This window comes from Micropterus salmoides, unplaced genomic scaffold (assembly GCF_014851395.1).
Source record: "Micropterus salmoides isolate LMB-PRFRI ecotype aquatic unplaced genomic scaffold, ASM1485139v1 Ms_hic_scaffold_12, whole genome shotgun sequence".
In the NCBI taxonomy this organism is placed as follows: domain Eukaryota; kingdom Metazoa; phylum Chordata; class Actinopteri; order Centrarchiformes; family Centrarchidae; genus Micropterus; species Micropterus salmoides.
Window position 1 is genome coordinate 14,696,067 of NW_024040263.1, and position 24,689 is coordinate 14,720,755.

The window sequence follows — 24,689 nt, forward strand, 5'->3', positions numbered from 1 at the left end:
TAAATCAAGCAACAAGGCAGTATATCTTGTAACTGTAATTTATTAAAATAAGTTCAAAAGGTTTTTGTATTTTAAACCAGTAAGCCATGGTGCTGCAAAGTGAAAGAATTTAAATATTTTTAAATTCCACAAGAAGTCATGTCCAAGATATTTCATGCTGGATGAGGTACCTCAATGTGATACACTGCGTAACGTAAGCCTGTCTTCTGCAATTGCTATTAAAAAAGGACACCCACCTCTTTGCAATATACTAAATAAAATGAAGAAATAAGTATGTACACACTTCAACCTCATTTACATTTTAACACTAAGGCTACAGCACCCCCTCTCAGGATGGTCGTTTTGTTAAGGGCATTCAGCGTCCTTACTGGTCTCCATACTCTTTAATAAACAAACTAAAAATGATTCCACAACACATTTGCTATTCACTCCATGTAATACAAGGTCACTGAGAGGAGTGCAAAGAAAGGAAAATAATCTAGTTTGTTTTGACACAAGAGACAACCATGAAATAGTCTTTCTGCGGCCAGGGTCTGCAGCCATTTCTCATTACAGACAAAATCTCTCCTGAGGAAACGCAGTCAGTGAATGGATTTCACTTCTTAGCAGGAACACCATCTGAATAGTCCTCAAGGACGCCTGCCAAATGGTTGTTGTGGGTCTTGAAGTGTCTCTTCCTCTGCCCACATTGCTTCTTCCGCTTCTGAACTGGTAACTGTAGTGAACACAGAAACACAATCGGCACAGATTAAGATGCTTGATTGACAACTTACAAATGTCAACATTCAGTTGTAAAATGTTCAAGCCTTAATTACTAGTAAAATAAATCAGATCAAGTATACTGAACTTGTGTGGGAAGTTAGAATGAAAATTAAAGTAGATGAGAGACCAGGGGACACTGACCACTTTCTTTGGTCCGGTTTCTTGCATGGAGGAGATGCCTTGCTTCTTCAGGTACTCTTCAATCTTCTCTTCATCCATGGAATCAACTGGGACGCTCCTCCACAGTTTCTGGAATTCTTCAATTGAAAGATGACATTTTTGATCCATTTGATAACTCGATAACGTTACGACACCACTCGCAAATATGAAAAATCATTGTTATGGGATTGATGCTCCTGTTGCATGCGAGACCGGGATAATGATGGACGTCCTCGGACAACAGCAGACAGAGAGCAATGGTGAGTTATTAATTATTTATTTTCACTAATATAATGCTCAGCACCCAGCTGACGTTTTTTGAGCCATTCTTCCTCCTAAATTCACCTTAACTTGAAAAGGCTCTTCACACCCATGCAGGTGTTTTGACTCATTATGCCTGATTGGACCTAGCGTGATGCCGCCTTCACGTCATACGGGATGGATGTTAGGGATGGGAAAGATTCCCATGTTTACAACTTGCAAGCATTTACATCACAGGAGAGCTCTAGAAGGTTGCACGATTACAGAGTTGAGGGTTTCAACAATAAAACAATATATCCATTAAATTTGGGTTTAATCACCTTGAGCAACAGTCTTTGCTGTCTCATAATTATACTGTGGTTGTTGACGTGAACAATATTTCCAAGTCAGAATCTCATAATTACAATAACTAGTATGAAATGAATGCAGCATGAGGGCCGAGTGGGCCTGCAGACTGTGCATAATAGAAAATAGTCTGACCGTATTTCTTTTGTGGCACCTGTTTGGGTGGGAGACCTTTATCATTTTTATTGGTTCACGAAGTTTGGTAAGCTCGCATAATTTCAGCATAGTTCTGCCCCACTTCATGTAAAAACATTTACCATGAGTAAAGCTAGTTTCAGTTTTGATTTTTATATATATATATATATATATATATATATATATATATGGTTTGGACCTGTCCAGGGTGTACCCCGCTTTTCGCCCGATGTCAGCTGGGATTGGCTCCAGCCCCCCGCGACCCTGTACGCAGGGTAAGCAGTTGAGAATGGATGGATATATTTGGTTTGATTAACGCTTAATGAAATCAGTGGCTCCCCTTTTATTGCAAAAACATCTGCTTTAAAAAAATAGACAAACAGAGTTCACCTACTCTGGCATTGTTTTGAATGTGAGAGCTGTACAAACACGCAGGAGACAGGAAAACGGAGATCCGTGTGGGTACATGAGACCCTCAGAAAGGGGAGACACCACTGGTAGTAGCCTACCAGTTGGTTCAGGGGCTTTGTCTTAATGATGGTCAGTTTAAGGCTTATTTTAGTATGAGTCAGGGACACCAAGGCGCATTAACAGCGTGCAGAATGCAAAAAAGGCGCCTCTCACTTTGACAAAAATCTCAATCTCACATCATTGTCTGTTAAAGGCTGAAGAGCCAAAGTTTGGTGTATTTTGTATGACTAAAACAATTTATTGCTTATTTTTGACAACTTGCAGCCAAATCTTTTAAATGCAGAGACCCAGGAACAGACAGAAAGACAACAACACAGAGAGAAAGAGCAATGCGTATCACAGTTGACTGACAAAGCTGATTTATACTCACCTTCATCTACCACAAACTGGCAGTGCTTGTCATTGTAGAATAGGATCTTCTTCTTATCTGGTCGTGTCACAAAGATGATCTGATCCCCCAAAGCCTGTGAACACACGAGAGCACATGTCACTGCTAATGGCATTTAGTCACCACAGCGCACATGTGTGTGTGTCTTCCTTTAATCACAAACATAATGTACAGTATGCATTAAGTGGCATTACTGTGCATAATCTGTATCTATTGAGCATTACCTTGATGGCCTTGGCTGAGTTGGGCAGCCCCTCCTCTACATCGTCCAGCAGCACACCTCCCAGGCCCAGCTGGTCGTGTTTGTCCAGCAGCCTCAGTAAGGCTTTCTTGTCCTTCAGGTTGTACTTGGGCTTGAAGCCATACGTCCCGTCCCGGACGTCAATTTTCGGATTGTTGACCAACGCCTGACATTGGCGGAAAGTCAGGGAGTAGATGTCAGGTTTTAAGTCTCTAGTTAAGTAGTTGACCAGCTAGGAAATGTGCATATGTATTTAAACACTGTGTGGGTGATGTAAATATTATGTGAATATCAAAAAAATGATTTCCTTAATAATGTAAAACTTTACTTAATAGCCCGGGATTTTCTGTTCTTCAATTATAGAACTCAACCTGCTTAAATTTGGGACAGGCGCATATACGGGACTGCATGCATCTATAATTCCTTTCACACATAACTCTTGCTCAGAAAAGATGGGACATACTATCAAATTGTTTATTTAAAGGTTCAGTGTGCAAGTTTTAGTGTGCTCTAGTGGTGAGGGTTGTCAATTGCAACAAGCAACTTCATAATTTGCATTCACATTGTGAAGTCATTCTTCCGACTTCAGCGTGTGCTCTTAAGTCAGAATGTGAAGTCAACATGGACGCTACTACAAAGATGTGTTGGATTAGCATTATCAGCGCATATAAACAACACGCAGATATCTAATTCACTCTACATGGACAGCAAACTAACCGTTCTAACCACAAAGTACATATTTGCAAAATATGTATGTGATTTTGCACAAATCAAAGTTCAGCATACTTCTTTATGTCCCATGTACACACTATTTCTTTTTTTGCAATAAAGATTAAAGAAGGACAATAGATTCTTATTATTCCGATACCACATGAATGCACCACCAGTCGCAGAGCTTAGGAGAAGCTACTGTGGGCCTCTATTTGTCCAGATGTCTCTTCTTTTCTCTAATAAACCAAACAACTAATACTACTACTAATGTTACTTCTTCTTCGTACGTATTCAATGTACAGAGGAAACGCACTCTGTAGAGAAGTTTGTCCATTATTGCTACTGTAGAAACATGGCAGCGCAACAGGGTGACTTCCATGTAAGAGGATGTGCGGTGTATGTAGACAGAAATGGCTCATTCTAAAGTACTAAAAACATAACGGTTCATTATGTAAGGTCTTTATACACCACTGAAAACATGTAAATTGATCCTCCTAAATATTACACACTGAACCTTTTATTTAAACCAGTATGAATTTTATTTGTATAAAAATGAGGCTATCGAATAACATATCAATTACAACTCATTCATTTGTTCAATGGAGGATGAAAGCAGAAGGTTATTTCAACTTGGATTATTAACCTTACGGATGACAGAATTATTATTAATCAAGGAATGGGCATATTTTGACCTTATGGCTTCTTCAAAAAGTAGGGACCACTTTTCTTCCTGTCGCTCTTGTTTACCATGCAGTTAAATCTAAATGTGTTATACTTTGGTATTCAAGGATTCCATAAAACAATGTGTAGCATGTCCATATTGACAGAAGTTTAAACATTTATATTTGTATGTGATTTACGATCTAAGTAGCTCAGAACCAGCTCAAGTGGGTGACGTGGTGGGATTTCAGCTGTAAAACATGTCAGTGACATGGTGCAAGATAAGGACAAGTGTACTCCTGATGATAAATAATAGGCAATATAATACTTAAGAAACACAAACACACCTCAGTCATGAGCCACTGTTTCTGTTTCATGCTGATGTCTAGAAGTTTGGTCTCATCCAGAATCTCATCTAGGGTCAGGAAGTGTGTATCGCCATTCTGATGCCTTGTCTGAGTAAAAAAAAAAAAAAAGAAGACCGAAAATCACATGAATTAACAAACAAAACACACACACAGAGTCAACAAAGTATAAAAGTCCTCCTAAGCACTTATTTTAAAATGTAAGCAATGCTTGGCTCCACGCCTTTGACCGGGTTTTAGCCAAATGTCAACAGTGATTTTGTGCCTTACATCCAACGGTCAGGGTATTTTACACGGTTTAAAACTCTGTGTTAAACAGATGGCATTAAGCACGCACACATTAAAAGGAAATCTGTCAACTTGAGTGTGAGTTCTGCAGCGAGGGATGAGTCAGACAGCTAGTGTGACAGGGCCTCGCTGCCTCTTTGCAGAGCCACAGCATGATAAACAAGCTGTTAACATACCAAAAGAAAGACCGGGGACCAAATGTTACGCAGAGGACACAACTGACTTCGTGGGCTGACACAACAAGTCAAGCTTTTAAAAGAGCTTTGACGGAGTTGATGACAAGTATAAAATCAAGCAATCAAGTGGATGCTGTTGTGACAGCTTAAATAAAATTGGAGAGGAACAAAATCCATCAGACTGAAACACCTTTTTTCTGATACGGTGCTCATTCAATCATACAATCATGACTAAATTGCTCGTGGACATTTCTTTTTCTTTTTTTAAAAGTAAAAAATAAATGTTTTCAGAGGCTTACCTTCATATAATTGACTATCTTGGCTAGGCAGCCAAACTTGTAACCAGAGCTTGTCTTGATGTTAAAGGTTCCATTACTAGACTCTGTGTCGAGACAAAGAGAATGAAAAGTTTAGGCAAAATATTTAAATGTCACATTATGCATATGGGCAGACATAAGCCGTGAGAAATGTTTTGCTGGTAAAACTGTTAAAAATCAATAGAAATTATTTGCACACCAGCTTGTTTTCAAACCATCAGACGACAACAACCAGATGACAATATAAATTTCTATTTATTTAATCAGTCTAATTTATTCTACAGTGTTCTTATCATAACAAATTTCATGAAAATGGTAAATGGTCTGTACTTGAATAGCACCTTTCTAGTGTTTCTGACCAATTAAAGCGCTTTTATACTACATTGCATTCACTCCCTTGACACAGATTCACACAGTGATGAGCAGAGGCTAAGGTGCCAAATGCTCATCAGGAACAGAAATGAAATGAACACATTCATACACATTCGCAATTTGGGGTTCAGTATCTTGCCTAAGGATACTTCGACATGTAGACCCGGGGAGGGAACTTCCTGACCTTCTGATTATTGGACAGCTGCTCTACATCCTGAGCCGCAGATTAAAACCAAATATTTGTCAATCCGTCTCAATATTTTCCGTCCTCTCTGTAGCATTCAGACTCAATCCCATTTGTTCCCACTGAAGATGTAATTCATTAAAAAGGGTCCACAGATATTCAATTATAAACAAGGCTAAGTGATTTCCTACACAGGGGCGCTGTAGTTTGAACCAAATTTTACAGGATTAGTGTAGCTGTTGGGGACTATTTCTAGCTGCGAATTAACACACATTTGGTGTGCTTGTGAGTATTTACAGCAGCAGGACAGTTTATGTGGGATCGACTCAAAATAAGGAAATAGATAATAAGGAAAAAGCTATTAACTTGTCTTTTCATGGGATTTATTGAAAATCACCAGCTGTATTACATTTACTTTTGTCCAAAGACTTACATTTAAGGAACAACATAAGCATCAATAAAGCGTCAATGCAGTAAGAGATCTACAAAATTTTCTTGTTTTTCTCTTATTGTTTAATTTAACAAATGTCCCCTCCCGAATGTCTGGCCTGCACTCAGCACTCAATCAAAGCTGAAAACAGACACTGATTCATGAATGATTCATGGTGTGGGCGGGAGCTTCTGTTGCTGTGAGCAGCGCTGGGGGCAGGACACTGGAATTGTGACAGGCCGATTATCGAATGGTGCAGAGGCAGGGCTAAAAAGAAAAGCCAATGATGGAGAGGAGCCCATGCCGTTCAGCCCAGGCATGAAGAGCTGCAAGGAGTGGCGGAGGAGGGAGCGAGCGAGTGCACGGGCGACGGCTGAAAGTGCATGAGTGCGCTGAGGAGGAAAACAGGTTGAGGAGTGAACGCAGAGCAGGGAGAGAGTGGAGGACAGAGCGGTAGGTGGAGCACCAAAAAAAAAGAGGAGAGTGCATCTGTTGACTTGCATCTTCTAAAGACTAAGCCAGACGCACAGGTGAGTCTGCATATTACTGGGAATAGCATAATCAGAATAACGTGTGCGTGTTTGATATCAACAGATCACAATCCACACTATGAATTTAACCTACATGCTGTTGGCTGTTCTTGGTCTCGCTGTGTAGCTAGGACTACAAGGGTCACTTGTGAGTAATCCGGCGTTTACAGGGTAAAATCATACATTTTTAAAATGCAGCTGGTTTATATAAACCTAATTCCTTCTGCAGTAGAGCAACCTAAAATCACACAGAACCACATCCAGCAACTATGTATGTAAACATGTAATCTATACTAGAACAACAACTAAGCCAAGATATTTAGATGGAAATTGTAAAATTTAGTCCAAGTCTGAGCAAACACGCATTAGATTAAATAAACATGGATCTGTCTGTCTGCTCTCTAACAGCTTGAACAGCAAGCATCAGAGACTGTGTGTGTGTGTTTCTACGTCTTTATGTGTACTCATGTGCGTCTTGTCTGTGTTGGTGGAGATGCATGACTCGGTGCAAACTGCAGCTCTCAAGACAAATCAATGAGGGACTGACATCTGTGAGGTGCTGGCCAGGGGGGACTGGGAGTGTGTTTGGTGTGTGTGTGTGTGTGTGTGTGTGTGTTTGGGGAGAGCCAGCTGCTATGTAGCCAGAGAACAATATCTGGTCCTACAACACCTTTAAGAGCCTGGATGGGGTGGGGCTCATTTAGGGCGAGATGAGCAGATGCTGTAGGGAGCCAATCTGCGTGTGACGGGGGTGGGGGTGGCAATACCAGGCGAGACAAATTAGTAAAATAGGTTGTTGTCATGGCAATGAACTGAAGTGAAGTTGATATTATGAGCTGGGTCTGCGACAAGAGGATACTAAAGAGGGAACAGTGAGATAAGTTGCATCAACTGAGAAGGAAACACCACAAAACACTCACTGCATTCTGTGCACACTGTCAACAGATGTGCTTCAGTCTGCTCCCATAAACCAATTACCAGCAACAGTAAATAGAGTTAACTGTTTGTGACCCCCTTATTAGTCATTATTTTCCTGTTTTACCTAGCCTGATATAAATCATACCATCATGATCTAAGTATTTTGTCATCAGCATGCAGGAAAAGTTAGCTTGAGCTTGAACTATGACCAGAGGCTGATTTATTTTCAAAAGCAAGTGTAAATTGTTTTCAGACAAAACCAAAACTGTACTTAAAGTGGTCATATTATGCTCACTTTCAGGTTCATAAGGGCTTGTACCAGAATAGGTTTACATGGTTTCATTTTCACCATATTTTTGTCATACTGCACATTGCTGCAGCTCCTCTTTTCACCCTGTGTGGTGACCGCTCCGTTTTAGATACCGAGTGAAGCATCTTACTTCTATTCGACCTTTGTTGGGAGTTGCACATGTGCAGTACCCTAGGTAAGGACAACTAGTCAATCCTGTAAGGTGAGACAAATGAAGCCCCTGCAACAATGGCTTCTATCGCATTACAGTTTCAGGTAACACGGAAAAGTTACAATCACACAAAGAGTATTCACCTATTTCCTATAAGTGCACTAAAATTCACTCACTTCTTCACTCACATTCACTAAGATGCCACAAATCTATCTTGCATACATGGAAGCCTGTGTTTTTACACACAGTAAGCCCAGTTGCAAGCTTTCACAGAAAATACACATAAAGACAAGTAACCTTACAGGATTAGCCTAGTGTAAAAAGAAGCACTTATGCCCCTCTCCCTCAACTCATTCCCGTGGTTCACTCCAGTAATCTGGGTCAGCTGAAAATGTCTGCGATCGTGTGTGTGCATGTGTGTGTTTTAGCATGTATGTGCGCACGTGTGAATGCGTGCGTGTGGGCAGAAATACTGGCACACTGTTCCCTGAGGACTAAAGATGGTCGGCTTTGGCTGAAAATGTGGAAGGAAAGCTGAAGAGAGACAAACGGCCTGACAGTGTGCACATTGCAGAACATCCTTTAACTTTATTGCTAGATCCCTTTTTAGTCAGGTGTTGTGGCCAAAGAGATGCAAACCCAGTGTAGGTGCCACATTTCACTGTGCAGCTATCCTTTTCTACTGAGCTTTTAAGTCTATTTTTGTTCCGAGCAGATGGCCTCAGTGGGGTTTGTGCTGTTTTTCAATACAACCTTTTGCTCTAGTAACACAGTGTCTTCTGTAACTAAACATCCTTTCTGTAGGCCAGGGTATATTTTGTGTACACACTGACATTGCACTTTCTCCTCTTACAGCATGTTACCCTATATGATAGATAATTATGTATTACTATCATAATCACATTGCAGCAAGAGAAGCCCTCATGGTTTTAGGCGAGGAAATGGCTCTCTCATTCTGCTTGTGGTCTCTAGTGAGACTACATTCTTGTCAGACTGCACATTAGCTGTGTCAAAGTGAAAATTAAATGAACATCTGTAGAGATTTTTATAATACATCTCTATCTATATTTTTTTTTTGATATATATTATTCTCAAATTCTGGCACTACAGAGCCAATTAAAAGTAAATGTTTATGTGAATATTTTATAAAAAGTAAGTATTTTTACGACCTATAATTTTTCAAATTTGGCTTCCATAAAGCCTTCACCAACTCGCCGTGAAACCTGGAACCCAACACTGTCACAGGCATTAACAATGTGTCTTTCTCCCTGTTCTTTATCGTTTAAAATCAGAAATCATGGCCAACATCACTACCACTACACAGCCAAGTAATCTCCTATGGCACCCAGAGGCGGCACCTCTCTCCCATGTCTCGTTCCAGGTCCAGGAGGTCTACCCTTTCCACGACGGCTGGAATGTAGCCTGCTTTATCATCCTGCTGCTCTTCATCCTCACTGTCTTGTCTCTGGCCGCCTTGGCCGTGCTCTACGAGCTACTGGACTGTGGGTGCTGTGCCAAAGGGAAGACACATCAGCAGCTACAGGAGGAAGGTCCAGCAAGCTGTAGCAAGCTCATGACCAGCATGTGCAAGGAGCCAGAGTCCCTCACTGAGGTGGTATAGGGGCAGCGAGGTGAAAGATAAGAGTGAGCATTCGGGCTTCAATGCTGAACTGGGAAATATCACAGCGTTGACCTCCCCCCTACCCCTCAAAGAACTTTTAAAACTGCCCAATAGTGGTTCAATTGTTCACAAATAAGGATGCAGAGGGAAGAGACAAGGTAACAGGGCAAAGTAAAAAAAGGAAGGGGGTAGTTTATCTGGCAGTGAGTCTAATTAGCTTTTCATTTAAATTAGGAGGGAATCGTCACACATCTACATTCACTACCACTTAACACTTAGGGCAGACCCTTAAAGCTATATTTTATACCAGAAATACTACCAGAGAGCACCTGAGTAGTCTAGTAATAATAGTACTAGGAGTGTGGATGGAAACACACAGTAACAAAAAAAAAAAAAAAAAAAAACACTAATCAGACCCTACATTAGCTAGTATTCTTGTTCAACGACACCTGCCCTGTGAGTATTGCACGTGTGTGAGAAAACGCAGTCCAAATCTACAGACTTGAATATCCTATTTTTCCCAACAGGACCTGACGTACAACAAGAAAATTACCGAGTATAGCTGGACAGCATCGTTGCTTCAGATAAAGCCTGTGTTTTTCTGCTCCTTAGTAAATTGTATGCCAGTGTTGTCAACATGTTTAGCATTGCAACATTATCTCATGACAAGTGAAACTTGATTGCTGCACAGTGGTGTAATTTATCATGTCATATTGAACGCAATGTATGATTTTGTATGCCTTACCACAAAATGCCTAATAAATTGTCACTGAATTATGTGCCGGATTTGTTTTTCTGCTAAAAGAACAGACACATACAGAGAAGAGGAAAGGGGATATAGAGCCTAGCCTAGACTACATTTTAGTGTTGGGTGGGGAAAATCAAGATGATGACTCTCGACTCTCTGGTATTCCTCATACTACTGTTTTTACAATGTTGTGGTGTTAAATGTTAAAACTGATAAAAAGCATTTATTCTAATGATTTTCTCTAAAATGGTTATAGGGTCGCTAGAGCCTACGGGTTCCATTTTTTATTCACGGTATGCTGGACGCAAGTGATTAAGAGTAATGTGTTTCTCTGTGGTCTCAACGTTACAATGAATAAATACAGACACAATGTACGTTTTTTTATCTTACGTCACAGTAACATATTGCAGCACTACGATGTCAGGTATAGTGCAGACCAAGCATGTTCTTTGATATTTGAGAAAACTTTTGTGCCATTGATGAATCAGGTCGTTCAAAAGCAGAAGTGGTGCACTAGAATGATGAAGCAACTTCAGACAACATGGGGTATGTAAGACACAGTCCAAGCAGAGGTCTCTAAAGAAGTCGGATGGATGAGGGAAATTTATATAGTTGCCTCAACTACCTCGACCATGCTGCAATAAACATGTAAGTAGACTAACTTGGGTTTGGTGGGTGGCAGTCTATGAGATTTATAGTTGCCTATGTGTAAGATAGTACAGTATAAACATGGAATATATTAATGAATTACGGGGGAAAAAACATTGTCTGACATCTATAAATGATTGTAAAATTTAATTAAATTGAAAAAAAATATTATTGTTATAAAAATTGTTATTGTACAATGATAAAAGTTCCAAAGTTTACAAGCTATATAATTTTAATATATGGCTGAATCTGTGTTATACAAGTGCCGGGTCGCTAAAGACCTGAGGTATGTAGGAATGACAAAAACATGGCCTTAACCGGAGGGTTAAAATAATTAACAACTTTTAAGAATATGCTGTTAAATTAATGACAAATACTTCAATTCATGGAGGTGTCCTTAGTGCCTGTATTATACAGATATTGAATAGTAGTGCTAGGAATATCATTTCAATTACTGATTTGAATTCCTCAAGTAATTAACTGGCTCAAGGTAATAAAACAGAAAATGTAATACTACCAAAAACAACCATTATTACAATAGACACCATTGGTGGTCTGTTTTAGAGAAAATAAGGTTTAAATAACAATCAATAAAATATTTCTTTCACTTTCTGTTGCATCATCTGAACTCCCATTGCAGTTTTCTTTTAGAGATTGCAAAACTGTCAAAAAAAATCTTTTTCGCTTACCAGCACTGTGTTTGGACCCTGACGAGCTCTCCTTGTCAACTCGGGGCTTCTTCTTCTTGTGTGATCCAGAGTCTGAGGCAGCGTGTCTCTTCTCTACAGCTGGAGTGGACAGAGCTCTTTTCTTGAACAACTCCCTCTCCCTCAGTAGAGCTGGATCCATCCTGGATGACAGGGCACACAATATATTAAAAAACAGTAGTAATTTCAATAAGGCAAAAGGCAACTTAGCTCCCTTTGGTCTTTGACATGTTCGTTTTAAATAATCCATCATGCTTTGGTTCCCCCTCTTCAATCAGAGCCTAGCTGTTAAGACAGACATTTCATACAGCCTGATACATTTCATCATACAATGAGGACATTGAAAATACTCTGTTTTCATATCAGTATGGACACAGGTAGGAAAATAAGGTGGATTAACCCATTTGACGGATCCTGCGTAAAAACGTGCTGCTGGCACCCTCACATAGTCCCTCCGTGCATTGTATGCAATGTTCTCTCTAAGTTAGCCTTCAGGTTCCCATTCAGTACACTGTACACAGCAGACTACACATGGGAGCGTCATTACTTATGCAGAGTCAGATGTATTGGTACATTAAGTATTTTATCAACACGAATGATCGGCACTCTTGCTCCAAGTTAAATTGGCGTCAGAGAGGAAAAGGTACAGATATAAGGCCCCCCAAATCCAACAGCTAAGTTAGCATTAACATCAGCTACCGTTAGTTCGTTTGCCAGCCGGTAACTAGTTAGTCGGCATTGCTCTAAATTCGCCCGGCGTTGTTGCTTTATTGTGATAATGTAAACACCACAAAATAACGTTAGTAAAGGCTAACGTTATCTACTTCATCAAACGTTGATGACTACCGTTACTTTTGATATATGGCTAACAACATAAGAAATCAGACAACGACACAGTGCGACAATTGGGTTTGTTAGTTTGCGTTAGCTCGCCGATTTGTAAGTGAACGTTACCTGACACTTTGTTCCTCTTCTCAGAGAAAGTGGCGATTTAACGTTAGTCCAGGAGAACTATATAATTTCGGACGATATCAAACAGAATGAAAATGCTTTCTTCAGCAAATCACCTTCGCGTTAACGTATTACTCCAATGACAATATAAGTTAACGTTAGCTCACTAACTTCATACACAAAACATCTATTTTTTCCCCTCATGCTTCACTTCCGCTCTTGTTCGATTTGTCGGATATCGACAGTTAATCCTTCTGGACGACGTCATCACGTACGTTCGCAAAAAGAAAAGTACACAAATTCGGATATTACACTAGTATATGATACAATAAAGGCAAATATTGAAAACAAATTATTAGAAAACAGATAATATATAATATATATAATGGGATCATATTTACATTGAATGTAATGATAGCCTAATGGTAAGAACACCTGAAGAAACAACGATAATCTAAAAGAGGAGACTGATTTGGAGGGAGCTCATGTGATTTTGAGTTTTCCCTGAGGCTGTGACATTCTCTGACAAATCTTGCTGCTTCCGTGGCAATGTTAGGTGTTCCCCGAAGTCAAATTAGCAAAACTCATTTAAAAAACAAGAGCTCAATTTTATTTAATTCATAACACACATAAGCTACAATCCATATTGCATGGGCATTATGCAAGGATATCACATTCAGAACAAAAAAACTCTTAATTAAAGCGTATTATGCAGAAAATACTACATAACTGGATCTTATTATTTAAATATAATTGTTGAGAGTAGTCATTAAGAACACATCTTCTCAGTAGTAGCCTACTGTTGGGTATAGTTCTTTAACCACCGCATCTCTGATTATTACACCTCCATGAATTTGAAGTTTTCCGCAAACTCTGATAAATGCTGGTTATCTCCAGGAGTAAATGACACAAGGGCGCCTCTTACTGGTTCGTTTATGCTACTGCCAAACTCACAGGCACATCTCTCAATGTCCCTTCTGTTTTCCCTTCCTGACAGAATACTGAGCATTTAAATTGTTGTTGGTCTGTACATAGAAGTGGTGGCTGAGTGAATTTTTAGGTAGGTAGGTGGGTACATTTATTTGTCACAATATAACTGGTTATATAGTGAAACTGAGTTTGTAACTCTTCTGCTACACAGCAGACAATATCCAATAATCTAGAAGCATTCATAAAAATGGTACAAAGAAATACACTATAATCATTGAGGCAGTGGTTAGGATGAATTAGAGTTTAAGAGTCTGATATCTTCGGGGGAAAGCTGCTCTGCAGTCTGGTGGGGTGGCAGCTGAAACTTCTATATCTCTTCCCAGAAGGTAGCAGGGTGAACAGGCTGTGGCTGGGTGGGTACTGTCCTTTAGTATCCTTTGGGCTCTGTGTAGGCACCTCACCTCAGAAATATCACTGATGCTCGGGAGATGGGTAACAATGATCTTCTGAGCGGTTTTAATCACCCGCTGCAGAGCCCTTTGGTCCTGGGCCGTGCACATCTCATGCCAGTTAGTGATGTTTTCAGTCAGGATGCTTTCTATTGCTCCTCTGTAAAGTACTTGGCACAGGAATTTCGCCTTCTTAGCTTCCTCAAGAAATACAGGCGTTTCTGAGCTTTCTTTACCAGCATGGAAATGTGAGATGTCCATGTCAGGTTCCCTGTGATACTGATTCCCAGCAACCTGAAACTATTCACCTGCTCCACCTCAGCACCACTGATGTAGACAGGAGTGTGTGTCTTTATCTCCTTTTTCCTGAAAACAGTTAGCTCCTTGGTTTTGCTCACGTTGAGCAGTAGGTTGTTCTCCAAGCACAAGATTAGCACTTTACAAGATTATCAATTTCCTCTCTATATAACAAGATTGTTGTTTGAAATCCGGCCGATGATGGTGGTGTCATCTGCAAACTTCACAACAGAGTTCTCTCCATGTTGGGGGATGCAGTCGTGGGTGTACAGCATGAACAGGAGGTGGCTGAGCACACAGCCCTGGGGGACTCCGGTGTTGAGCACTAGAGTGGAGGAGATGAGTCTGAACTGACTGGGGTCTGTTTGTGAAGAAGTCAAGTATCCAGTTGCAGAGTGTTGTAATTAAACCCAGAGTGCTGAGTTTGCTGATCAGTTTCATGGGGGAGACTGTGTTGAATGCTGCAGAGCTGAAATCCACAAACAGCATTCTGATGTAGGTGTTGTTTTTCTCAAGGTGTGTGAAGGCTGAGTGGAGGGCAATGGAGATGGCGTCCTCTGTGAATCTGTAGGCTCTGAAAGCAAACTGGTGAGGGTTAGGATTAGGCTGGCTGAGATGTTGTGCTTTATGTGCTGAAGGACCAGTTTCTCAAAGCACTTCATCAGAATCGGGGTGAGAGTCACAGGGCGGTAGTTGTTCAGACTAGACACAGCAGACTTTTTAGGTACAGGAACGATGGTGGCTGTCTTGAAGCAGGTGGGAACCCTCTCCTGAGACAGTGAGATGTTGAAAATGTCTGTAATAACATCAACTAGCTGATTGGCACAGGTTTTTAGTACACGGCCAGGAATGTTATCAGGCCCAGCTGATTTACTGATATTCACTCTCAGCAGGACTCTCCTCACATCTGCTTTGGATACGGACAGTGGCCATTGTTCTGGAGGTGGAGTAGACTTTACAGCTGGTAATGTGGCCTCACCCGTGATGGGGAAACTCCAGCTATTGTAGCCTGTGATGTTCTTGATGGCTTGCCACATATCTTTGGTGTTGTTGGTGTTGAGGTCTCTCTCCAGTCTCTGCTGATGTCTCCGCTCCGCCTCCTTGATGCCAGTCTTTCAGTCTTTTAATTTATTATAGTAAATAATCTCTGGTTTCCAAAAGTAATGGGATCCAACCCAATGTTGTACTCCCAAAAACCTGGGTTGACTGGTAAAATGGTAAAACTTTTTTTTTGTTGTGTGTACTACTTTTTAAGTTTAAATACGGAGAGCTTTTCTACTCTGACTCTCACCTCGACAACAAACAGATATCTCCAAGTTTAACATGAATGCCGTTTTCAGTGCACGGACATGAGAGAGAACACCATGTGACAGACATACTGACAGAAACAATGTAATTAACAAAACAAGTCCAAGTTTCAAGTTTTTTTGTTGTTTTTAAAAAATATAGATTAGCGTCATCATTATTGTCTTTGTGCAGAGTACAGGTACATAGCTAAAGAAATGCAGTTAATGAAACTAACCAGAAGTGCAGAAATACAGTGTTTTATACAGATAAGTGCAGTAATGCTATGCCTGTATGTACAATATGTCCCTGAGACTGCTGGTGTGAGCTCCTGTTGTAAAGAATTTCAGGGGTTATATGACACAGGTTTCCCCAGGTCATGAAGGGGTCACTTTCTAAGCCAAAGTTGGCAAAGTTGAAAGTCCTTGGTTATCATTGAAGATGTTTCTGGTCCTGCCCAGGCTGCGCTTTTGATAAATGTTCTCGATGGTGGGTGACTGGTGGCTGGAGATCCGTTGAGTAGGTTTTACTACACTCTGTAGTGCTTTATGATCTAATGCGGAGCAGTTACCACACACTAGAGTCTGTTAGTCAGGAAGTCCAGTTGCAGAGGGGTGTGCTGATACCAAGTTGGCTGAGCTTGGAGATCAGCTTGGAGGGGATCACAGAAACTGAAGTAAATGAACAGCATCCAGACATATGTATTTTAACTTTCCAGGTGGATCAGGGCAGAGCGAAGCGTGGCAGAGATGGCATTCTCTGTTGACCTGATTTTGCAACTGGTGTGGGTCTGATGTAGCAGGTAGATAGGATCTGAGGTTTGAAAGGACCAGTCTCTCGAAGCACTTGCTGATGATGGAGGTGAGTGTGACAGGACGGAAGTCATTAAGTGCTAAAGCAGTGGAGTGCTTCGGTATGGGCATGATGGTGGCTGTCTTGAAACAAGTGGGGACACCTGCCCGGGCCAGGGACAGACAGAAAATGTCCGTAAAGGCCTCGGCCAGCTGCTCCTCACAGCCTCTAAGCACGAGGAAAGGGTATTCCATCTGGGTCACCTACCTTTTGTGGATTCACCTTGCTCAGAGTACAGCAAACATCTGAGGTGGAGAATGTGGCTTACCAGGTGGGAGATCCACTTTGGGGGTGACCTCCTTGTTTCCTTGCTCAAAGCAAGTGTAGAAGTGGTTGAGCTTGTCAGGGAGGGAGGCACAGTGCTGGGTGGTTTGAGGTCTGTGATGGTTTGTATTCTTTGCCACATACGCTGGGGGTCCAAGGAGTTGATGCACCCCTCAATCCTCTGTTTGTGTGTGTGTTTAGTCTAGCAGATTCCCCTCCTCAGGTTGGCCCTGGCTGAGCTGTGAGCCTCTCGATCTCCAGACCTGAAGGCTGCATCTCTGGCTTTGAGCTGGAGGCAAACCTCTCTGTTCATCCAGGGCTTCTGAATGTTGATGGTTTTTATTGTTTTGTGTGTGGTCACTCTATCCACACACACCTGTTGATGTAATCCAGGACAGAGTTGGTGTAAGTATGAAAAATAATCTGAGAGTTTGTGGTGGCCTGAGCAGCACACACACTCCAGCCCGGCGAGCTGGAATTGATGCTAAAGAATGGAGTCATCATCACCTTCAACCAGATCTTGACGATCCTCGTTGTAGGTTTCACACGTTTGATGACTGGGGCATTGTTGGGGAGCAGGAACACAGAGAGATGTTTAATTATTTGTTGTTTCAAATGTTAAATTAAAAATATATTAATATACTAATACTGTTAAAATGCTGTTAAAATGGAATAATGTTTCTAAAGTTACAAAACTAACAAAACATTAGACAAGAATAAAATATGTAAAGTGAATCAAACCCTGAGTGCATTTGTTCCTTTAAAGGATAAACATGATATCTATGCAGTGGTGAAAACCCTGTCCTCCACTGTGTTAGAACAGATGCTGTGGCTTTGAAGTTTTCTAGGGATAAAATGTATGGGGGCAAACCCTACAGGAGTTTAGATGTGAGGCCCTCAGCACTTCTAAGCCTATTGGTTTCCTCTGGTATCCTTTCAAAGAAAAATCCCACTCCCTAAAGGAATTGACTATTATTATGTGCCTATAGTGCAACTTTGGCCATGGCTGAGGCTGTAATCTATTCAGCACACTGATCAATAAATATGATTTTGCTTTACCACTTCACCACTTACTACATTCAAAGATGTGTTACATGGAAGGCTTGTGGAAGTTTAAAAAGGCCATAGTGTCCACACTGCAGAGACATGAAACATATACATAAGTTATTAATCCAACTGAAGCTAGACTTTTCTACCTAAAGAGGGAAGGCAACACCACCACTGGGCAAATAGAGAGCAAAGCACACGGGAGCAGCAGAGTGTGGAATGTAAGATACAGAGCAGAGCTGGACCATGGTGTTCAGCTGAAACTGTAAGAGGGGAAGAGAGGAAATTATCCCCAAATTAGTTCCCAATTCCTGCTCACACACAAGCTGTCAGGTGTGGATTAATTGGCACAGAATTTAATACAAATACAAGAGGTGGATGTTATTCTTTTATTATATTATTGAAACAAGTCATTCAGAATACATCTTCTCAGTAACATTGTTGGGCGTAGTTCTTCAAACACTGCACCTCTGATTATCACACCTTGTGCCCATGAATGCAGATAACCAGATGGTATACAGTTTGGACAGTTCACTGAGCATGTGCAGTATGTGTGTGTGTGTGTGTGTGTGTGTGTGTGTGTGTGTGTGTGTGTGTGTGTGTGTGTGTGTGTGTGTGTGTGTGTGTGTGTGTGAGTGGATAAATTACTGTGAGATTGTAAGCTTTTCACCATATTTTAAAAATGTATGTTATTGTAAATAATTCTAACGCACATGCCATATTTCATAATCAGGGTCATGTGTTCATAGAGACCTGTAGATCACTGAACAACTGGTAAGATCTGTAAGTTAGTCATTCCACTTCCACAATGATTGTATTGAATATATTATTAAAAATGCCAGTCAGTCTTTAAAGTGCTTAAAAAAACATTTTCCAAACCAGCTTTTTACTGAGAAGGTAATATTTAGAAAAAGAAAATCAGTCCTCAGACAACAAATTGTGCAGGTAGAAAACAACGTAAAAACAGACATCAGTTCCTCCAGCTTTCAGATGCTCATGCGGATCATAGGACAAATTAGCATCTCCAAAACTCATAATTAATGATTCAGCAGGCCAGTCAAAGAAGTGAGCCCACATGAATGATTAAATATGTGCTAACCTAATTTAGGGCCTAATCCATAATGAATGAATTACACTGTTTGGACATAGCAGAGAGAGAGAATGGAAGAGAGGGGGAGAAGATTTAGACCTCAGAGAATCAGTGAGACTTACGAAGTGACAAACTTAAATTATTCTGCTTCAAATGCCTCAACCTCGCCATTACTTCAACTGCAGTCACTTTCAAGCCACAACTACCTGGGCTCATCATGGTATAACCCTGGCAAATTAGACCGATGCTGTCACTATGGAGTGAATTGAACTGGAGACCAAATTAAATTCACTTTCGGAGTCACCATTCTCTTTATTAATCTGTGGTGGTTTAGTGTCTTGCTTTTTATCACAGCTAAAATTGTGATAAGATAATTTATTAGCAGGTCTGCGTGTGTATATAGGAGAGGGAGTTATTATTAATATTATTATTATTATACAACACTAACAGAGAGAGAAAGAACAGTGTAATCTAGAGGTGAGGAGTAATATCAAAGAGAAGAGACGACTGAAATCCTGCAGCTCCAGTCAACCAGTGCAAATCCCTCTGGAAGAGAAAATCTCAAAGTGACAGCTTTCAATTACAACAGTATGAGAAAGCCTGTGTGTGTGTGTGTGTGTGTGTGTGTGTGTGTGTGTGTGTGTGTGTGTGTGTGTGTGTGTGTGTGTGTGTGTGTGTGTGTGAGAGAGTAACACCTGTCAGCACTTCTGGGCTTCACTAACCGTTCGATGTCCCAGCTTCTGAATTGAAAGTACCTCATGTACACAGACATTGTCTTTTTCTTTCTCTCTGTCTCGTTCTCACTTTTGTCTGTGTGGTGTATTCTCAGGTGTCTGGGTTGAATTGCTTTTGGACTTAAACTAAAGCAAGAAGAGGCAGATACTGCCCACTGGAGCACAGAGTGCTACTGTACATTGTATGTAGGTGTATGTAATGCCCATGAGTGTTTGAGAGCAAGTCATGGATATGGATTGTGTTTTGAAGCCTTTACCTGGGGGAAGCAAATGGCACTAGTGCACAAAATATAAGCAAGGACTATGACTATGACCGAAGCTATTACTATACTACTAGCACTATGGACTAAAAAGCACTGTTTATTGTATTATTAAGATTTTCCCTAGTTCCAGACTAGAGCTCAAACTATAAGAAAACAACCCCAGACCAAAAGTACAAGCTATGTGTCCATATACTTTTGGCCACAGTGTCCTCTGCATCCCATTATGCAGATCGGTTTCGTGATGTGTATATCAATAAAACAGTAATTAAATATACTTAATTTTGGCATTAAAGTAGATTAAATGTGCTAATTATTCATTTTGTGAACACAATAATGTAATTCATATCTAAAACATAATTAGTAATTACACTCGGCTTATTTGTCAGTGGTGCCTTGTAGTAGCAAACATTTTACCTTTGAAAAAAGTGCTAGTGGCAAATGCTGTTTTACTGTAATGAGATCATTTTGTGAGAAGGAGGGATTTTTGGAATTAAAACACTTTCAAATCTCAAATTACAGTTACCACAAGGTGGCAGTAGAACAACATTGTTTTTCTGCTGCAGCCTGGTGAGTGACTCATCGAACCAGAGGGGCTGCAGCCTCTCAGACAGACAGAGGAGATAAAAACAGGCAAACCTGCTGTATTGACCCCAGTCTCAGGGCTGCAGCTCGTATGCTAACCTTTCAGAATGAAAAGCACACTGTGGCTGCAGAGGCATCTGTATTTCCTAGTTTAATACATAGAGAAGACCACGGGACAAAGCATCTCTAATAGAGGAGACGTAGAGGTCTGACATGCTGTCATGCTCTAAACCAGGCCAGCAGTGTGTGTCTTTGTTCAGACACTTTCTTAGCGTGCCCTTTCTTCAGACCTCGCATCAGAGAAATCAATGATCTGATTTTGACTGACTGGTGAGAAGAGCTCTGGTCAAGCTAGGCAATCCTTTGCTAAATCTGACCATTTAAACGACAAAAGAGACGCCTCATAAGGATTTTGAACAAGCTCACTTGCTGTGAGGTGGCTGATGAGGCATCGTTATGTAAGACAGCACAGACACTCAAGGATGGGGCAGAGTTTTGTTGCAGAGGCAGTTTTTCAACTATTCTGTACTTTGTAGCAGAAATAATTTCCCAGAATGAATCTTACAGCCTTGCGAATGTGAGATGACGAACAGCATTAATGCAATATTCTGCTGTTCTAACTGTAACCCGGAGAAGGAGGATTTACATGAATATACAGCAAGGGTTAAAGGCTCTCCCTCCCTTTATTTACCATTGTTTCCCTCTGAAATAGACACACACACACACACACAAACACACACACACACACACTACTACGATGCTATACTTGTGAGGACATTCAATGACGATATTCATTCCCTTAGTTTCATTTGCTGAGGTCAACCTTCATCATTAAATTCTGCTAAACAATAACTCTTACAGTGAGGGAAAATACTATTTGATCCCCTGCTATTTTGTACATTTGCCCACTGACAAAGAAATGATCAGTCTATAATTTTAATGGTAGGTTTATTTGAACAGTGAGAGACAGAATAACAACAAAAAAATTCTGAAAAACGCATGTCAAAAATGTTGTAAATTGATTTGCATTTTAATGAGTGAAATAAGTATTTGACCCCTCTGCAAAACACGACTTAGTACTTGGTGGCAAAACCATTGTTGGCAATCACAGAGGACGTTTTTTGTAGTTGGCCACCAGGTTTGCACACATCTCAGGAGGGATGTTGTCCCACTCCTCTTTGCAGATCTTCTTCAAATCATTAAGGTTTTGAGGCAGATGTTTGGCAACTTGAACCTTCAGCTCCCTCCACAGATTTTCCATGGGATTAAGGTCTGGAGACTGGCTAGGCCACTCCAGGACCTTAATGTGAATCTTTTTGAGCCATTCCTTTGTTGCCTTGGCCGTGTGTTTTGGGTCATTGTCATGCTGGAATACCCATCCATGACCGATTTTCAATGCCCTGTCTGAGGGAAGGAGGTTCTCACCCAAGATTTGACGGTACATGGCTCCGTCCATCGTCCCTTTGATGAGGTGAAGTTGTCCTGTCCCCTTAGCAGAAAAACACCCCCAAAGCATATTGTTTCCCCCTCAATGTTTGACGGTGGGTATGGTGTTTTTGGGGTCATAGGCAGCATTCCTCCTTCTCCGAACACGGCGAGTTGAGTTGATACCAAAAAGCTCGATTTTGTTCTCATCTGACCACAACACTTTCACCCAGTTCTCCTTTGAATCATTCAGGTGTTCATTGGCAAACTTCAGACGGGTCTGTAAATGTGCTTTCTTGAGCAGAGGGACCTTGCCGGCGCTGCATTTCAGTCCTTCACGGCGTAGTGTGTTACCAATTGTTTTCTTGGTGACTATGGTCCCCGCTACTTTGAGATCATTGACAAGATCCTCCTGTGTAGTTCTGGGCTGATTTGTCACTGTTCTCATGATCATTGCAACTCCACGAGATGAGATCTTGCATGGAGCCCCAGACCGTGGGAGATTGACTGTTGTTTTGTGTTTCTTCCATTTGCGAATAATCCCACCAACTGTTGTCACATTCTCACCAAGCTGCTTGGTGATGGTCTTGTAGCTCATTCCAGCCTTGTGTAGGTCTACAATCTTGTCCCTGACATCCTTGGACAGCTCTTTGGTCTTGGCCATGGTGGAGAGTTTGGAATCTGATTGATTGATTGCTTCTGTGGACAGGTGTCTTTTATAGAGGTAACAAATGTGATTAGGAGCACTCCCTGTAAGAGTGTACTCCTAATCTCAGCTCGTTCCCTGTATAAAAGACACCTGGGGGCCAGAAATCTTTCTGATTGAGAGGGGGTCAAATACTTATTTCACTCATTAAATGCAAATGCAAATCAATTTCTAACATTTTTGACATGCGTTTTTCAGATTTTTTTGTTAATCTGTCTCTCACTGTTCAAATAAACCTACCATTAAAATTATAGATAATTTCTTAGTCAGTGGGCAAACGTACAAAATTAGCAGGGGATCAAATATTTTTTTCCCCTCACTGTAACCTGTTCATGCTTGTGCACATCTGTGTGCGTGCTACACCAAATGCATGTATGTGTTAGTGTGCTGTTTGGTTGTGTGGGTGGCACCCAAACACTATAGGACAGCCAGGTGAAATGAGTGTGTGCTGTCCAAACCCTGCAGGGGCAAGCTAATCCTGGTTCCTGATGTTAATCTGAGTATTGAGCTTCTGTATGGGGGGGCCATGCTGACACCTGATGGTGTGGAGGCCAAAGCTGTTTGTGTGTGTGTGTGTGTGTGTGTGTGTGTGTGTGATGCTTCTCTTGCCCTTTCCAAATGTCACAGAAGGGCCAACTCCTGAGGAGCAGGCCCATAATGTGGGCCCACACATTATGTGTGTGTGTGTGTGTGTGTGTGTGTGTGTGTGTGTGTGTGTGTGTGTGTGTGTGTGTGTGTGTATGTTTGCATGTGTGTCCTGATAACCTCCAGCCTTTCAAACGCATAATTTTGATAGATGTGTGGACAAGACAGTATGTGCGCATGTGTGTGTGCACAGTCTGTTTGTGTATAACTCTTCTGCATCCCATTCTCTATTCTCTTACTGCATCTTTAATAATCATCATACATCACAGTACAGTGCAGTTCACAAAGTCTTCAAAACAACATCTGCTTACCAGAAATTTCAAACTGGATTTTCATATATTTTCCCCAAGTGTTTTATAGCTAGTCTTGATTTAAATTCATGAACATCTTTTCTAAAGTTAGAAATAAGAAAGTCAAAGCACTGTTCTGTTGGGCTTTCAAGTTCCACTTAAGTGAATGGAGGCCCACTTTTTCTAATACTACCATATTACGCTAACTAGATTTTCCAAGGATTTGTGGGACAGAAGTGGCCCTGCTATGAAATAATTAGTTCACACATGTATAAAAACATTGTGAAATTCAAAATGAACAATCTACAAGCCCGGCTTAGCTCGAATCCCCATTTGTGTTTTTGCTCAAATTTATTCCATAGCCATGTGACTAATGTGGGTGAAGACAAAAATCGAGTGTTCCATGGTGCTGGATCCAGGCTAGCATTGTCCGCCTACAGTCTGTCACCATTCGGTCCTAATCTATTCCTTACGGCATAAAAAACAATTAGCAGAGCTACAGTATTTGCTTGAGAATTGTTGACCATCATTGCCAAGGAGAAACAGAAAACGTACGTGTCAAGCATTTCTTTATGAAGTTAATGTTTGTTTTTTCATGTGGACTTTTCAGCAGCACATCATTTTTGCCAGCCGGGAGTGTGCAAAACACAAGACAATGAACAACTGCAAACAGACAATGTTTGATGTATTCCTTCTCTTTTCACTGCTTGTGCCTCATTTTCTGTTTCTTCTCTTGCTTTTTTTCGGTTGGCTTCTACATTTGAGGGAGAATTGTTTATGTTACAAATACTGATTAAGCTGTCCAGAATTACAGGTATAATACATGATTGATTTTTAGCCACCACACTGAAGTATGATTTTCACAAAATCAGAGCCAGAATAATAGAATTCTCTGAGTTGCCCAGCAGAACAAACTACATGTCTCATATAGAAAAGCACCTAAGGTGAGTTTACAAGCTTTCATGTGCAAAAACATTATGAA

General features: G+C 40.9%; 2 protein-coding genes across 2 annotated transcripts; one reads left to right on the forward strand and one right to left on the reverse strand.

The window, feature by feature from the left end:
* Positions 1 to 24: 24 nt before the first annotated feature.
* Positions 25 to 13,075, reverse strand: gtf2e2 (general transcription factor IIE, polypeptide 2, beta). Its single transcript, XM_038713547.1, has 8 exons — positions 12,853 to 13,075; positions 11,881 to 12,041; positions 5,262 to 5,344; positions 4,481 to 4,588; positions 2,746 to 2,928; positions 2,504 to 2,597; positions 904 to 1,019; positions 25 to 715 (listed from the first exon to the last, which is right to left on the reverse strand). The coding sequence occupies exons 2-8, from the start codon at positions 12,038 to 12,040 to the stop codon at positions 596 to 598; spliced, it is 864 nt and encodes a 287-aa protein (XP_038569475.1). The 5' UTR covers position 12,041; positions 12,853 to 13,075; the 3' UTR covers positions 25 to 595.
* Positions 6,330 to 10,574, forward strand: smim18 (small integral membrane protein 18). The gene is made up of 2 exons (XM_038713549.1): positions 6,330 to 6,795; positions 9,467 to 10,574. The coding sequence occupies exon 2, from the start codon at positions 9,472 to 9,474 to the stop codon at positions 9,793 to 9,795; it is 324 nt and encodes a 107-aa protein (XP_038569477.1). The 5' UTR covers positions 6,330 to 6,795; positions 9,467 to 9,471; the 3' UTR covers positions 9,796 to 10,574.
* Positions 13,076 to 24,689: the final 11,614 nt, after the last annotated feature.

Excerpts from the sequence above, each read along its gene's own strand:
- smim18 (XM_038713549.1), top strand. The coding sequence starts at position 9,472 with ATGGCCAACATCACTACCACTACACAGCCAAGTAATCTCCTATGGCAC.
- gtf2e2 (XM_038713547.1), bottom strand. The coding sequence starts at position 12,040 with ATGGATCCAGCTCTACTGAGGGAGAGGGAGTTGTTCAAGAAAAGAGCT. Across the intron at positions 5,345-11,880 it reads AGGGTCCAAACACAGTGCTG|AGTCTAGTAATGGAACCTTT; the intron begins GTAAGCGAAAAA and ends GTCTCGACACAG. Across the intron at positions 2,929-4,480 it reads AACAGTGGCTCATGACTGAG|GCGTTGGTCAACAATCCGAA; the intron begins GTGTGTTTGTGT and ends CGCCAATGTCAG.